This window comes from Malaclemys terrapin, chromosome 11, assembly GCF_027887155.1.
Source record: "Malaclemys terrapin pileata isolate rMalTer1 chromosome 11, rMalTer1.hap1, whole genome shotgun sequence".
NCBI classification, from domain to species: Eukaryota; Metazoa; Chordata; order Testudines; family Emydidae; genus Malaclemys; species Malaclemys terrapin.
Window position 1 is genome coordinate 21,653,663 of NC_071515.1, and position 17,484 is coordinate 21,671,146.

General features: G+C 45.6%; 1 protein-coding gene across 2 annotated transcripts in view; it reads right to left on the bottom strand.

The window, feature by feature from the left end:
• CDK15 (cyclin dependent kinase 15) overlaps window positions 1–17,484 on the bottom strand; it is a 65,165-nt gene that overhangs the window by 8,524 nt on the left and 39,157 nt on the right. For both annotated transcript variants that reach the window (XM_054043572.1, XM_054043571.1), the window contains 3 exons: window positions 17,215–17,263; window positions 13,483–13,622; window positions 4,422–4,559 (listed from right to left, as the gene is read on the bottom strand). In XM_054043572.1, the coding sequence (XP_053899547.1) occupies window positions 4,450–4,559; window positions 13,483–13,622; window positions 17,215–17,263 (299 nt within the window). In that variant the 3' untranslated portion in view covers window positions 4,422–4,449. The remainder of the gene's footprint in view (window positions 1–4,421; window positions 4,560–13,482; window positions 13,623–17,214; window positions 17,264–17,484) is intronic.

The window sequence follows — 17,484 nt, forward strand, 5'->3', positions numbered from 1 at the left end:
TTCTGGACTTCCCCAAATACTAGGTGATGAGCAAAGGTGCTTCAGATGATTGAATGAAACAGAGAAAAACACTGTTAGTAAGAACTCTTCTTCTAACTTCTTCCAGGAAGAATCCCTGTGAGAAATGTGGTAGGAGTAAAAGAACTCCCAGCTACTCCCACCATCCTTCTCCATCGGGAGACATCAGAGAGCACCTTTTCTGTTCACAGTCTGTCAGCAGCCCAGAGATCTAGGGGATTAAAACCAGCTGGTAACTCATTAGCGCATCAGTGCTCTGTGCAACAATTTTACCATAAACAATCTTTGTTTTCAGTCATCTTAATTCCTCATTGCCCTCGCCCTCATCAACACCTACACATCTTTTGGATACAGCATAAGAAGACCTCTGAATTAGGCTCTAAACAGCTGGCCCACAATGCACATTTCTAATGCTCTGCTGGTGTGGAATCGGTAGAGTGATAATCCTGTTAGTAATGGCAGAAGCTCCCCCTTGGAAATTATAACAAATAGTCTCAAACAATTCCTTTTGTTGATGACTTTATCCAAGAAACCATCTTCCCTGGAAACTTCACTCAACTTTAGACTAATCCCCTCCTTCCCTCAGGAGCTCTTTTGTTGGAGGAGATTGTAGGCAAGCCCCAGGCCTGACAGGTCTCTGTAAGCCTTGGATCAGTCCCTACTTTCTTTCAATTGTCAACCCCCATCAGTCCTGTTTGTTCATCAATCTTCTGGTCCAGGGATCTCTCTATTAAGAGACAAATGGCTGGGTTTATTTGGAAGGTCCAAACTCTAGACTGTGCTTTTAGTTCTTGGTTGCCAAGTCAATCTTCCTGACGTTGCTTTCTAAAAAATACAAAAGACACATCAGGGCATCTGCACTGTCTCCTTCTTTCCCATTGAAAGGTGACTTTTATAAAGAAATCTCCCTGGACCAGACTGTCTTCTCAGTTACATCAGTGTAAATCTGCTGATTTCTGAGGAGTCATGCCCGATGTCCACATGTGTAACAGAGAGCAGAATCTGCCCCTATAACCAAGAATGCTATCAGGATAAAAATCTTGTGCCTAGAAAGTTCTTGATGGGCTAAATCTATAAATTGAAAGAAAAAATATATAATCCCAAATATTCTGCAGATTTATTTGCTTTAGTGACTTTGATTATTATTAAAGATAAATTTAAAACAACTCTAAGCTTTGCGTGGACACCCCTGTGGCCCAGCTAGTTCAGTAGCACAAAGCTATAAAGGGGCCCCTGCATTAGATATTTGTATTAAGGGTACCAGCGTAAGAGGGGAAGTAGGCTCCTCAGAGCCACTAAATTCCCCCTCCGTCCAATGGATGGTCGGAGATACAACCGGGTGAAGACTGAATGGAGCTATGGCATGGAACATATGACATCCTGGATTTGGACGTGGTACAGTTTATTTCCTCCCAGAGCACTGGGAGTACAGGGAGGAGATTGGGACAATGACGTGGTGCCCCTTACTGTGGGTTCCTGGCAAAGCCATCATTGAACCTTTTATGTTCTGTTCTTTGTTTTTATTTTTGTATCACATTCAGGTTGAGTAGTGAAAGCAGGCTGTCAGTTTCACTGTTTCTAGTCAGTTTCACTTTCTCATACATGAGCACAATGTTGTGCTTTAGATGCCAAGTTACTATTATTTAGATTATGTTAAACCTGCTTTTGATTGGCAGCTTTTAAAATACTAAAAACATTTCTATTACATTTAACATCTCATTCTTTTTAAAAAAATATATAAATAAAAAAAATCTAAATTCGTACACTACTAGATTACATCTCAGTAACTGAACATTGGAAGAGAACTTGAGTTGACATTTAACTTGTCTAGTATGTAAGACAAGTGTGTGTGTGTGTGTGTGTGTGTGAGAGAGAGAGAGAGAGAGAGAGAGAGAGTGTGTGTGTGTGATGGGGAAATAAGAAGTAACAGTGTCAACATGAAATCTAGTAAAAATTTTAAAAATTAATTATTTTTGTGGTTGTGCTATTTTAAAAATTTTGTGTGTGAATGACTCAAAAAAAAGGGGAAACTAATTTAAGTTTCTGATCCTGCAGACACTGAAGCACGAGCATAACTTTACTCAAGTGAGTAGTCTAGAGCCTTCGATGGAATTAGTGACAAGAATAAAGTTACTCAGGTCCTGATCCTGAGAACACATATCTGACTGAATAGAGAAAACAGCAAAACTGACTGCATAAAATCTCCTGACAAATGCACAAAGTAAACAGACTGGAAAAAAATGGAACTTTTTTTCTGTATTTTCTTTCAGTAATAGTGATCTGAGGTGTTATTTGTTGCAATAGTAGGTAAAAGGTATTCAGACTGAAACGGGATTTTTAAGTTAACAATTTCCCAGTAAAACTGAAATACATACCGTGTAAAATCAATGCTGTTATGGTTTAAGGCAATTTCAGCATCTTTACCTAGCTCTTCTCAGACATTAGAGCACACATAGGACCAAATTCTGATAATACTGTTATGCTGATCTAAACCCAAAGTAATTTCATCTACTGAAGTGGTCCTGGTTTTACAATGATGTAATTGAAAGCATAATCTGATCCATGGCATGTGTGCTGAGTAACTCAGGGCATGTCTACACTTGTCATTTAAAGCGCAAAAAGTCCCTTTTTTGCGCAAAAACTGTGGGAGCATCTACACTTGCCCATGACTTTTTGTGGTGAAACTTCTGAGCTTCACCGCAAACAGAAAACCACCTCCACGAGAGGTGTATAGTCCTTACTGGTGATACTTTGCAGTGATGTGCAAGTGAAGACACGTTCTTCCGTTTACACAGTTTTTAGCCTCCGGAGGATATCCCACGGTGCCTAGGTGACCACTCTGGCCAGCAGCTCTGCTGCTTTGACCCCAGGTAAACAGACATCCACCCCTCCCCCTGTAAAGCTCCGGGAACTTTGAAACTCCCCTTCCTGTTTTCTTGGCAAGCGCTCACTTATCATCTGGCCAGGTGACAATGCCTGCTCCACGGAGCAAACCCTCCCCTGCTTGGAGCAATGTGAGCTACTGGAGCTGATCAGTGTCTGGGGAGAGGAGGCTGTGCAGGAACCCAGGATGCCTCATGATCACCCCCTCCCTTTCCCACAAGACCTGTCCTCAAAATGGAGAGAGCTCCACTGTGCGATAGCTGCCCTCAGTGCGCTGCTCTCATTGGGGATGGAAGTGCTGCAGATGTGAACAGGATCTGACACCTGTGGAAGTCAGTGAGTACACAAACCAGCGCTTTTCTTTTACTGGTTCCCTATCACCGGTGAAACTAAGAGTGCAAAAACTCTGCAAGTGTAGACATAGCCTTAGATAATGAAGATATGAGTGGTAGTGGGGAGTATACCTGGGTGTATGAAATATGCCCACTTTTTGGCATTTTTAACCCTAAAAGGAAAAGGCCTACACAATAAATTCCAGCCTCCAGATCTGTGGAGAACTAGAATAGGTTAATATGACAGAGAGCAGTCCCAGGAGCTGAGAAGCCATCCGTCAGTGGTTCCTAGGCTCAGATAATCTAATGTAGGGTATAGACGCCCCTGAAGGAATGTGTATAGTGCAAAATCTAAGCATGACAGGGAACATTTGTTATGACTAACCCTGTTCAGATGAGTAGAGCACCTATACCTTTCCCCAGTTACTTCAACAGTAATCTCTTTGTATGACTGAAAAATGTTTGGGAAACCAATGCCAATAGCAAGTTTGAAAAAAATTAACTGCTGATCATGCTCAGAAGCTAACTGTAAAACTTGATTAATTAACCATGGGCAAATGCAGACCAAGCAAAGAAAAACGTTAAGCCGTCTCGTAATTATGAATGACATAAAATTCAAAAATATTTGAGGTGCGGGGGAAGGGGGAGCGCTCTGGCCTCATGGGGAGGGCACTGGTCTGAGAGTTAGAAGAGCTGATATGGCAAACATGTTGCTATTAAAAACAGAGATGGGGAAGTTACCATGGGAGCTAATGCTGGTAATCCTATGAGCTATGACTCCTGCAGAGTCTGCTCCTCCCCCTGTCTACACCCTCCAGATGGTGGGTAGGGGAGAGGGCCCATGGTTAGTGGCAGAAGGGTCTGCCCTCTGTCTGGCTATTCTGAGAGCTGTGGGATATTGTTGTGGATGTTGGTGCAGCTGTGTTTGGAGGCTACAAGCCTGCAATCCCCCTTTCCTCCACCTGGATGGAAGCTCAGGAATAAGAACTTTTTAGAATTTCCTGCTTAACCTTTCCTCAGCCACGGGTTTTGCCATGGGATGAGAGGCTGTAACCCTTTTCTGTCCCGCTCTCCCCACCTTAGGGCCTTACCAGCCCACATGGGGACTCGTTATGGGATCTCATTTGTTGAGGATGTTGGCAGTAGCTTCTATAGTGAAAAACAAACACTGTTCTTTTAGTTCCTCACCTAAAAGGCCGTTGAACATTCTTGTTTTTCACCAAAACTTGCTTGAACTGGCTTGGCGATGACCCTTCTGGTAAGGAGCAAATAGGTCACAGATTTCTGGCTGCAGCCTCACTCCCGGAACTGTAAACAGTGACTGTGCTGTGGAGAAACCAAGTTTGAGGAGAGAGACTGAAAAGGATGTTTTCCTCAACAGACCTGCTCTGTATCATCTGCACTCTCACTCCACCTGCAAATATCTCTGTTTCTTAACCTAAAATTGTGGGTGGGAGCAGCAATGGCCGCAGAGACACCAGAGAAACTCTGATCTGCCTAATGTTTCCCAAAGCCACTGTTCAGAGAAATATAGTTTTGTATACGTGGAACGTTCACCCAGGCAAATCCTTCCACTGGAATTAGTCTTAGTGCAGATAAACTGTTTATCTGAATCACAGTTGTCCCCAACTCCTGGTGTTAAAAATATGGCATTTAATTCAGGAGCAGGCACTTTAGAAAACAAAATATAGGATGATGTAAAACATATTAGCTGTGGACTTGATCCCACAAACACTTCAGCGCATGAGCAATCTCATTACTGATCACATGAATAAAATTAATTGTGTGCTTTGCAGGATCAGGCCCCCCTTTAGTTAACTAAAATCCACCGAAACTTTGTTTAGCCAGTGGAAAGAGGGAAACTTTTTAACTGCAGACCTGCTGAAATTCCTTTGTTCAAGATTCAGTTGAAGCAAACCTGTAATCACTTTCCTTGCTTTACAGTACCTCTATTTGTAAAGAGTGAGGAAGGGGGAATCTTACATTATTACTTTGCCACTACTAGCAGTTCATATCACCCGACATAAATTAGTTTGGAAACTTCTTTCTCAGAGTTCACTTTCTTATGCATTTTTGGAGAGGGAAGGAGAGAATGCAGGTGTGTTTCTTAAACTCGGGCTCCCTTGCCCCTAAAAATCTCATCTATGTTTTTGTCTGTTTGCTCCTTTTTTTAAAACAAACAGACAATAGGAAAACATTATTTGGCAGAACAGTGGTGGGAATGCAACCCACTAATCAAAAGGATTCAGATCGATCTGTGCACTGCCAAGCTCTCTCCTTCCCACCCAGTGGAGGGAGAAAAGAAAGAAAAAGAAAAGAGAACGAGAGAGCGAAGGCATAGAGCTTCTCTCCTTCAGCAATCTCACAAATGCAAAACCTTCCACTCCAGTGACTCCTCATTAACTTACCGAATCTGACAGTCTAATTATCACAGCTGCTTCGCGCTTAGAATAAATAAATACTAAAGTGGGTGTTTAAAGAAATTGAGAAGGGAAATTCAGTCATCTAGACAGTCAATAGAGAGAGTTTATTTTAAATTTTTATGTTCCTATGTATTTATATCATTTTGGGAAAGATAATGAGATAGTTGTCTTTCAGACTAATTGAGTTCCTAGGCTCATGGCTGCTTGCTGTCACTGTCTCAAACTTAGCTTTAACTTTTGTGCCTTAGAAATCTGATCACTGCATCTCCATTTACGCTTCTCTGCTGATAACCTGATGAAGGCAGAAGTGCAGTCGAGAGTGGAAAGTGACTAAATGGTATTGCTGGTCTCAGCACCTTTCACAGCAAACAAGACAACTAAATCTTTTTAGATTTGCCTGTAATCGTCTTAAAGGAAAAGTGCTACGTAAAGAAACCTCAATACAATTTTGTAATTAGACAAAATAAGACAGACTGTCTAGTAACTTGTTAGTGTGTGGTGTCTGTAATATTCAAGGGTATTAACAGCACTCATCAGTCATGGATGTTCTGCTGCCTGAACATTTACTTATTAAACATAGGCCCACTGTAGAGTTACTTTGGATTTACACCAGTGTGACTGAGAGCAGCATTGTCTGTTGCACTTAGTTTGCCAGAGCGCATATGGGCCAAAATTTGAGGTTTATACTCAAGGCTAGTTGTACTTTTCAAGCGCATATGGGCCAAAATTTGAGGTTTATACTCAAGGCTAGTTGTACTTTTTCAGGAGCATGAATGGGGGAATAGGCACAGGGAACCTTCCTTCCTTCCCATCATCCAGCCCTACTCTCCTGTGCTCCTGTACAGGGGCCAGGCACAGTCCTACTCCTTGCGCTTAGGCAGCAGAGATCAGCTGCAGGCACTTCAAAGGGTTTAGCAGAGGCTGCATTTCCAGAGGCCTGTGCCTCAGGTACTCGGCCTCCAGGAGCTCCTGCTCTAGGGTGATGCACCTTTGCATTGCCTGCTACCAACAGCTGTGGTATAAAGGCACACACAGGCAGAACTCCCATACAAGTCAGCCTCTCTGAAAATCGGGCCACTTGAGGCTGATGGGAATTTTGCCTAAGTAAGGAATGAGAAAAGATTTGGAAAATTGTCCCGAAATAACCCTATAGCAGGGGTGGGCAAACTACAACCTGCGGGCTGGATACGGCTCGCGAGCCGTTTTAAGCCGGCCCACGAGCTCCCGCTGTGGAGCGGGGTCTGGGGTTTGCTCCTCTCCGGCACTCTAGCCGGGGCGCTTGGTTGGGGGTCGCACTACGTGGCTCAGCTTCACTCCAGACAGGGCGCTGGGTCGGGGGCTGCACCACGCTGCTCAGCCCCGCTCCAGCCAGGGCGTTGGGTCGGGGGCCACACTACGCGGCTCAGCTCGGCTCGGCTCTGGTGCTCCAGTCAGGGCACTGGGTCAGGGGCCGCTCCACGCGGCTCCCAGAAGCCGCGGCATGGCCCCTCTTTGGCTCCTACGTGCCCCAATGGCCCTCTCCGGCACTCCAACGGGAGTTGCTGGGCCGGTGCCTGCGGATGGGGCAGCGTGCAGAGCCGCCTGGCTGTGCCTCCACGTAGGAGCTGAGAAGAGACATACCACTGTTTCTGGGAGCTGCTTGAGGTAAGCAGTGCCCAGAGCCTGCACCCTTGAGCCTCTCCCCACGCCCTAATCCTCTGCCCCAGCCCTAATCCTACTCCTGCTCTCCGAATCCCTCGATCCCAGCCCGGAGCACCCTCCTGCACCCCAAACCTCTCATCCCCAGCCCCACACCAGAGCCCGCACCCCCAGCTGGAACCTGCCCCCCCCTTCCTGATCCCCCTCCTGCCCTCTGAACCCCTTAGTCCTAGCCCAGAGCACCCTCCTACACCCCAAACTCCTCATTCCCAGCCTCACCCCAGAGCCTGCACCCCCAACGAGAGCCCTCACCCCCTCCCGCACCCCAACCCCAATTTTGTGAGCATTCATGACCTGGCATACAATTTCTATTCCCTGATGTGGCACTCGGGCCAAAAAATTTGCCCACCTCTGCCCTATAGAAAGGATTGCTTTGATTCATGAGCCAGCATGAATTGAGCTTGTTGTTTAACACCAAGGGCAGAACTTTGAGTCACTCCCATATAAGACATATTAAAACTGGATTTAGACATTTAAAATGGCCTTAAAACTTCCAATGCCTCTAAAATTGACTTTCAACATGAGGTGTCTAACAGTGAATCCTGAGGATGTCTCCATCCAAACGGCAGAACTCAGCGGTGGATCAGGCACGTGGTCGGACACTGATGCGAGTACATAAACTTTTCAACTGTGACTGAGAATCCAATCAAAGCAGCTGACTCAGTCAAGAGATTATTTCACAGACAGAAGCCTCCTGCAGGCTGCCTATTGACTTTACACTACGCTGCTCTGAAATTTCCCACCGGTGCAGCTGGGCCAGTGGTAGCAGCAGTGGAAGCTCTAGTATAGGCATTGACTAGAGTAGTGCTGTTTTAACCACTTGTCTAGGCCTGCTCTGAGCAGAGTTACATGATACAGCGGCTAAAAGGCCTGTGCCCTGTTGACGCCCACACCCCCACACACTGGAACTGAAGTGGTGGTAGCAACAATGGGGAATTTTAGGCCAACCAGGCAGAGCAGACACACTGTGTGTGCCTGAAGGTGGCTGGAAAGCACTCTTGCATGTTTTGAAATCTCTCATCACCAGTTCACAAAGGGTGAAATTCCCCTCCTAGCAAAGGCCCAGCATCAGGCCCGTGCACCACTTAACTCTTATTTAGCCCCTCAAAATAGGACTTGAGTGAGCCTTAATGGTCCATAGGCCTTGGGCTGATCCTCTGCACAGGGCTGAATGTCACCCACTTTGTTATAGCTGTTATAGCTTCTGTTGAGCTGGGCCTTTAGTCCAATGGGAACTTGAAGGCACATCAAGCTCAGACCTCTGTGCTTCCTCTATCCCTGGTAATCAAGCATCACAGTCTTGGGTGCTTGGGTGAAGCTGCTCTCTAGTTAAGTTCTTCCTACAGGACTATATTGGTGCCATCCACACAGGACCGACTCCAGGGTTTTTGCCGCCCCACGCAGCGGAAAAAACAAAAACAAAAACGCGATCGTGATCGGCAGCAGCTCCACTGCGCTGCTTTCTTCTTCGGCGGCACTTCGGCAACAGGTCCTTCCCTCCGAGAGGGACCGAGGGACCCGCCGCCGAAGAGCCCGACGTGCCACCCCTTCCTCTTGGCCGCCCCAAGCACCTGCTTGCTGAGCTGGTGCCTGGAGCCGGCCCTGTATCCACAAAGTGCCGCAGCTTGCTGCCTTCCCATCCCAAAGGACAGCTCTAAAGCCTTTGAAGGCAAACGAAATGTAAAAATAGACTAAATTTGCAGCTATGGCAAATATTACTCTGCCTTAGTTCTGGTGGCACACAACCTCGGGGGCTACCTTAGTGTAAGGCCATGAGAAGTGGGGTACTAGAATGAAAGGAAGAGGGAGCTCTGTTTTTCCACATAAATGGTTCATCCGACATGCTGGTGTTCAGGCAGTAAACACTGAGCCGTACCAGGCAGCAGGATGCAATTCACAGATCTAGCTTGTGGCTTTAGCTGCATTGCTGTGGCAGGGGGCTGTGTCATAGGGTAGCTCAGGGTGAGAAGGATTGAAAATTGCTACACCTTTTTAAAGGGGACAGCATTGCTGGCTCCAGACTACCAGCTCATCCTGAAAAAGGCAGGACCGTGACCCTTCAATATACGGCAGTACTGGGGTGCTGATGTATTTGAGCCTAGCTGGACTGTGAGTGGGGTTTGAACCTATAACCTACAGTGCTGAAAGCTTGAATCTCTGTCATTGGCGCTAAAGGTGGAGTACATTAGCTGGCAGCTTCTTATGTGGACCATAGATTCATAGATTCATAGATTCTAGGACTGGAAGGGACCTCGAGAGGTCATCGAGTCCAGTCCCCTGCCCGCATGGCAGGACCAAATATTGCCTAGACCATCCCTAATAGACATTTATCTAGCCTACTCTTAAATATCTCCAGAGACGGAGATTCCACAACCTCCCTAGGCAATTTGTTCCAGTGTTTAACCACCCTGACAGTTAGGAACTTTTTCCTAATGTCCAATCTAGACCTCCCTTGCTGCAGTTTAAACCCATTGTTTCTGGTTCTATCCTTAGAGGCTAAGGTGAACAAGTTCTCTCCCTCCTCCTTATGACACCCTTTTATATACCTGAAAACTGCTATCATGTCCCCTCTCAGTCTTCTCTTTTCCAAACTAAACAAACCCAATTCTTTCAGCCTTCCTTCATAGGTCATGTTCTCAAGACCTTTAATCATTCTTGTTGCTCTTCTTTGGACCCTTTCCAGTTTCTCCACATCTTTTTTAAAATGCGGCGCCCAGAACTGGACACAATACTCCAGCTGAGGCCTAACCAGAGCAGAGTAGAGCGGAAGAATGACTTCTCGTGTCTTGCTCACAACACACCTGTTAATGCATCCCAGAATCATGTTTGCTTTTTTTGCAACAGCATCACACTGTTGACTCATATTTAGCTTGTGGTCCACTATAACCCCTAGATCCCTTTCTGCCGTACTCCTTCCTAGACAGTCTTTTCCCATTCTGTATGTGTGAAATTGATTTTTCCTTCCTAAGTGGAGCACTTTGCATTTGTCTTTGTTAAACTTCATCCTGTTTAACTCAGACCATTTCTCCAATTTGTCCAGATCATTTTGAATTATGACCCTGTCCTCCAAAGTAGTTGCAATCCCTCCCAGTTTGGTATCATCCGCAAACTTAATAAGCGTACTTTCTATGCCAATATCTAAGTCGTTGATGAAGATATTGAACAGAGCCGGTCCCAAAACAGACCCCTGCGGTACCCCACTCGTTACGCCTTTCCAGCAGGATTGGGAACCATTAATAACAACTCTCTGAGTACGATTATCCAGCCAGTTATGCACCCACCTTATAGTAGCCCCATCTAATTTGTATTTGCCTAGTTTATCGATAAGAATATCATGCGAGACCGTATCAAATGCCTTACTAGTAGAGGGAGGAGTAAGACTCATACTCTTTTAGCATGGGTTATACCACTTCCCCAGTATCTTAAGAACATAAGAACGGCCGTATTGGTCAGCCCAAAGGTCCATCTAGCCCAGTATCCTATCTACCGACAGTGGCCAATGCCAGGTGCCCCAGAGGGAGTGAACCTAACAGGTAATGATCAAGTGATCTCTCTCCTGCCATCCATCTCCACCCTCTGACAAACAGAGTCTAGAGACACCATTCCTTACCCATCCTGGCTAATAGCCATTAATGGACTTAACCACCATGAATTTATCCAGTTCTCTTTTAAACGCTGTTATAGTCTAGCCTTCACAACCTCCTCGGGTAAGGAGTTCCACAAGTTGACTGTGCGCGGTGTGAAGAAGAACTTCCTTTTATTTGTTTTAAACCTGCTGCCTATTTAACTTCTTTAAAGCTTGTGGGGGAGGAGGGGGGAGGTACACAATCTGGTGCACAATCTTGTATCAGTGGAGCACAAAGACCGGCATTCTCGCCCCCTCTACTCAGGTTCTCAAGCGGGGAGAAAGAGCTCCCTGCTTCCTGTCACCCAACTCTCAGGCTCACGGGCCAGCAGCCACTGTCTGTCCATTAGCATTCATTTCAGTAATCACAAAGATGCTATTTAGGAGGGCTCTTGCCTTTGAATCATTGGTTCCCCACTTTCCCCTCAGAAGTAACCTTTAGGAGATATCCTCTGGCTACAAACTTGTCAGGGCAACTTATGTAAAGGACAGTTCAGGCTACAATTATTTCACAAAAAGAGAAAAGAATTTCCAGGGGGAGCATTTTTTTATGTTGGTTTCTCTCCCTCTTATTTTGGTTCCTCCCTGCATCCCTTGAAGTCTAACCCCCCCTTTTACCTTTATCACCATCTCATTCTTTGCCCTCCTGCTTTAACTTTCTCCTTCTGAGGATAGAAACTACCCCCCAGCATCCTTCAGAACAGAGTAGGAACAGAACATATTTAAAATCTGCACTGTTATCATAGCAACCAGAATGCAAAATTTCAATTCCAAAATGATGTGATACCAAAATGACACAGGAGAACAAATGTCTTACATGATCATAGCACTGGAGATGGATGCGTTGGGAATTATTCAAACTTGCCTAATTTGTACAGTCCTAATGAGTTGCTCATGAATATGATCTTGTACAATCACACTGTACTTGTTTCAATCCAATAGACTTTAATATTGTTCCCAGCATATTCGTTGCTATGCTAACGACATGTAATTTCTTGTCCACTGAGGTGCCTCTCACTGCTATGCAGTGCAATACCAGTGACAATAAACACGAGATGGTATATAAATCCATGTGAAAAGAATTCATCCCCTGTATGGAAATATGCCTTGGATATTATATCTTATCCAGGAGAGTGATACATTGTGCCAATCTGTTGTCTCATTCCCTCTCCTATTTCTCCTTTCTGTCTCTCTGCCCCTTTCTGTCTTACTATCTGTCTGTCTCTGTACCTATTTTTTCCACACTCTCTCTTTCTCTGTCTTTTGGCACTGGCACTTTCATCTCCTCCCTTGGGGATTTGAGATGTCACTGCAGGAAGTGCTTGTCCGCCTCTCCGGCAGCAGCAGAGCCCTGTGGCTTTGACAAACCTCATTTAATTGGGAGGAAGCCAGGAGGGTTTGAAAGAACTGAAACAGCCACGAAACTCCTTTTATCAGGCATAATTTAAACTCTGCATGGAAAAAACCGTATATGTATAAAGAAAAGTCAACTTCCCTCCTGCTGTGAGTGCTCCCCTCCTCCCCCCTGGCACAGGCAGGCTCCTGCAAGATTCCATCTTTTCATTTTTCTGAAAGTGTCAAAGTAGATTTGTGCTCTGTGACTGGGTGAACAGAAAAGGAATACAGATGTGTCTCTCTCACTCACTCTCACACACACAGCACCTTCAGAAGGGTGGCAGTGCAGGAGAGTTGCTAGCTGCAAGCCGCTTTACTTGGGATATGTCAGAAAATCCAAAAACGAAAGTTTTCAAATAATTTTGCAGCTTGGTCCAGGAAGGTTCCTCCTTAATCACCCTTATCTAGAAAAGGAGCTGGTGCCCAGGAATCTTTGGAGAATGCCAGGACCACTGGGCACATTATACAGGGTGAGGAAGAGCTTTTCCAGCTCCGTAGCTAAGCAGGCACCATTTTCTTTAGGTATTGGGGTAGTATGTGAATGGGTGTTTTTTGTTTGTATGTGATGAGTGAGCTGCAGAGGGAGAGAGAAGTAAATACAGGTAGTTCCAAGGGAGAGCTGGTATGACAGGATGCAAGGGACAGCTGGTGTCTTCAAACTTCAAAAGGCAGCAGGAGGTCTATTTCGGGGAACAAGGGCTAACACATTGCGCCAAGCAGCTGGGAATTCAGGATATGAGCAAATCGCAATTTGAATGAAACTACTCCCTCTGAAAATACAGCATCACCCAGCTCTAGGAAAGAACTTTGGACACGTAGTTACACAATTGGGGAAGGATGGCACTACATCAAGGCATTCACACCATTCCTTTTTCAATGAACCCCCATTATTAAGGTCCCCTCCATGTTCCTTACTAATATTAAGATATTGTCATGTGTTGGGGAAAAAGCTAACATTTGTTCAAACTGCAGCTCAGAGCCCCAAAACTTTGCAGCTTATGGGAGCCTAGCAGGAGCCCTCAGGCTTTGAATTTACTAGGGATGCTCTTAACAAATCAAATGTGAAGGAGCAACCTTTTTCCGGAGATGAGATCAGGAGATAACGTACCATCACAAAGCTGATACAGCCGAGACGGCAGAGCGCTGAAGAAGTTATGAACAAGTGCATCCTGTGCAGAGACCCGCTCTCGAGGAAAAGCTTTTAACATCTTCGATGCCAGGTCTTCAGCTCCTGGCACCCGGCCCAGCCTAGAAAAGCAAGAGAAATAAATTGCACCAGAGATGGGTCCAAGTCAGATAGCTAAGATCTGGAACCAGATCTGGATCTGAACTTCCTTAAAGCTTTGGGGGGAGCGGGGGGGGGGGGGGGTGCACAACCTGGGGAATTTGGGTATGCCCATTATGGAGATAGGGACCTGTCCTGAAGTTTGGAGCTTCATGGGAACTTACTCCATTTTGAGGGTGCATATGTCCAAGAATTTGGTTCAGACCTATCTCCAAATAAACCTGTTTAGAATCCTCCCTTCTCCCTTTTGAAGATAAATTGTTACTTAGCAAAGAAAGAGCTTGGAATAAAAAAAGATGCCAGCAATTACTGAGGGCTGTATATTACATGTGTCATAACTAGAACCTCACAAGTTACTGGTATGGTCAGACTCTTAGAAATGTATAGGTGAGAAAATGTCAAATGTCAACTTGCCAATACTCTGCTAGACCTGTCAGGGTATGTCTATGCAGCAAGTCGGCTCGTGCTGTGGCTGTTTCATTGCTGTGTAGATTTTCGGGCGCGGGCTGGAGCCAGGCTCTAGGACCCTGCAGAGTGGGAGGGTCCCAGAGCTCGAGTTCCAGCCCATGCTTGGAAGTCTACACAGCAATGAAACAACCCCGTACCCCGAGTGCTGCAAGCCCGAGTAGGCTGGCATGGGCAAGCCATGGGTTTTTCTTTGCTGTGAAGAGATATACCTTCAGTGGCCCTCCAGATTGGCGTTCAGAATTAAGAAGCCAAATAAAATATCCTTTCCCCATCTACTACCCTCCAGTTTGGCTGTGCAATTAGGCTGTAAATGGGTTGGAGGTGTGCCGATGTGAATCACTTGCTCAGAATGAATGTTTTAAACAAGAAAATATGCCCAGCAAATGTCAATGGCAAGTGGCTGACTCCCAGAGACAACTGCAGCTGGGAGACTAGGAAGTGAAAGAGAGAAAACAAACAAACAAGCAAACAAATAAAAACAGTGCTTTTGGTTTTACAGCTTTTACTTTGTTTGCTCTGCTCCTGGCGTTTCAGCATCAGGTGGCACATCAGAGCTTGGCCTGTTGTGTTTCTACTGACTACCCCAGCTGGTGCTTCCCCTCTAAATGACATCAGAGGACTGGTATCACCCATGTGTCCTACTGTTTCATTCCTCTAATGCTTCTGCTGCACAGAGTGCCTCATGCTTTGGGTGTGGAGAGAGGATGTTAAAAAAACGAGACACTAGAGCACACAGCTTTGGAAAAAGTCAGGTCTTAGCTACTCTAGGCTGTGATGGATGATTGCTCAATTCTCACCTCAGGCAAAACATACCAGCCCCTGCTGGTTAGGGGAGCAAGATACTGGGACTCAAATTCTAGGTGTTAGCCTGTGGTAAGGACGAGTATTAGAAAAAGGCTGCAAGGCTCTTCTTCTCCTCTCTTTGTGATCCCCTTTGCCCTGCTTGGTATCCCCATCCTCAAGGCTGCATGCTATGCTACCAAGCTTTCCAGTACCCCTCTTTCAGGCTCCACACAGCTCCCAAGCACTGAGTAGAACTCCTTAACTGGCCATGGAGGATTTAACACTATGAAGTTCTCTTCCCTTCTCAAGGGCTGTAGTGTTTAGAACTTGCTGACTTAGAGAGTCAGAAACGAAGAATCAGAGCTGGCTTAGCATTCAGTGCAGAACTCTGCCACTAAGGCGCTGGCCAGCTCGTTGGTGTTAGCTTTAATGGACCCTTTCAAGTTTTAGCGACTGGGTCCTATTACCAAGGGACTGTGGCGAGTGAGAAGGAAGCTGTGCCACCCAGCATGGTTTCAGGGAATACATCCATTTCCCTGTTTGTAATGGTAGCAAGAAGGGAGTCTGGTATCCAAGTTAGAGAAATGATAGTTTGTGTATTCCTGAAAGTTTCTGAAGACACTGATTAAAATTGCACGTGCATCTAAGAACAGTACTTTTCTGAAGACTTCAGCAGAGTCTCCTTTCAGAAATTCAGAACAGACTAAGGATGCCATCTCTACAGCAGAGCATATTGTCCCCTGGAGTGGTACTGGACAAAGCAGTGAGGTACTGAACAATGATGATTAAAAGGGTAGTTACTGTGTAAAAGCCATATTCCACCCTGGACCTACAGGTGTGTGAGCTCTTTGGAGCAGTGTGACAGGGCACTGAGCAGAAACACTGCAGAATCAGCCCCCTGCCACTCCAGCTCCATTTAGGTGAATAAAGTGGAGCTGGCTGGAAAGAACCTGCCCTAATTGGGGAATGAGAGCCAGCTGCCAGGCCAGGGCTATATAAGACGCTGGGAAGAAGGCAATGGGGTGGTGGGATGGAGGAGAGTGAGGGAGTGCACCCAAGGAGACAAGCCCTTCCTGTCTGGGTTCAGACCCAAGGAACCCAGAGCTGTACAAGTTGTATGGTGAGAAGGTGGTGGGAGCACAAACTTGTAAATAAAAGCACTAGTGGTTTCAGAACCCAAGGGTGTTTGAGTGACTTTATCTGAGCGTAGCAGAGGCAGGAGCCAGGCGGACTAGCTGCTCTCTGCTATAAGTGGGAATAGTCTTTTTGGCTAGCCTATGTGTGCAAAGCACCTAGCACAATGGGAGGCTTAGACAGGGAAGGTCTGTAGTGCTGAATGTCCATGGCCATGTTGTGCAGCTTTATTCCAGGCAGTGAAAACCTCCACAGAGTTATTACTAATCTGGTGCAGCCAGGTTCATCACGGATGACAGCATGGCCACTGCCAGTGCATGATCAGGCAATGTTCCCCTCCTGACCTCAAATCCGATCTTCAGGGATTAAGGTGCAGGGATGTTATCTCTGGGGTGACCTATATGACTAAAAAGTGCCAGGGATGACTTCAATCCTCTCAGGGCCACTTCACAATAATACTTCCCTATTATTGATCAAATCAAATCAGACACTAGAGTCCAGGCCCTCTGAAATAGATTTGGGTACTGTGATGAGTGAAAAGCAATTTCCCAGATTATAAATACCTTTCCTTGGCAGTAGAGGGAAGGAGGAGGGGGAGCTATTTTAATGCTGACACTCTAGCAGAGGAGAGAGTGAGTGAGAAAGGTGCTCTACTGCCCTGTTTGAAGTGCTGTCTTTAGGATGAGCTGCTAAATCAAGGCTCAGGCCATCTCTAGTAGCATTTGGTCACTGAAGAATGTGAGTTCTCCTGCCTTAACTAACCCCAAGATCATTTTCTGATGTTGTGTAGACATGACCCCTGTATGCCTTAGCTAACTCTTTCTGGCAATATTCCTATCAACTATTTCTATGCAAGAGAAATTGGTCATCAAGTCTGCTCCAGAGGGCCTGGGAAAGCAGGACCTTCCTGAATCAAATTGTGCCCCTCAAATAATCACACATAATGCTGTTGAACTGCTGCTTGTCTGAGAATAATAGAGCCACTACGTGCCTATCCCTAGTGCAGTTTCTCAGAATCTGATGCTTATCCTATGGCAGGTCTGATTATTAGTAAGAACTGACGTACTCATCCTGAATTCACTGAAGGGAGCTCATTTAAAGTTAAATGGTTGCATATAAAAACAAACAAACCCAGAGGCCGCTTTGACGTTGCTGTCATAGGTAGCTTACCTGGCACAGATCATTTGGAGCCTCTGAGGTCTACTGGAGACGACCCTCTCTAGAAAGTTAATATGCAATCAAAAGATTAAACAAAAATCAAGCAAACAACCATTCTTTGAGCCCTTACAAAAACATGCACTTGGAATTTCAAAGGCTCCTATAGAATCTGTTACTGTAGCATTTATAAATATACATTATTCCTATAGGACTTGAATATCAGCATTGATGTTAATAAGGCTGTTACCAGTCTGTAACCCTTTCTTTTCATACACCTATGAG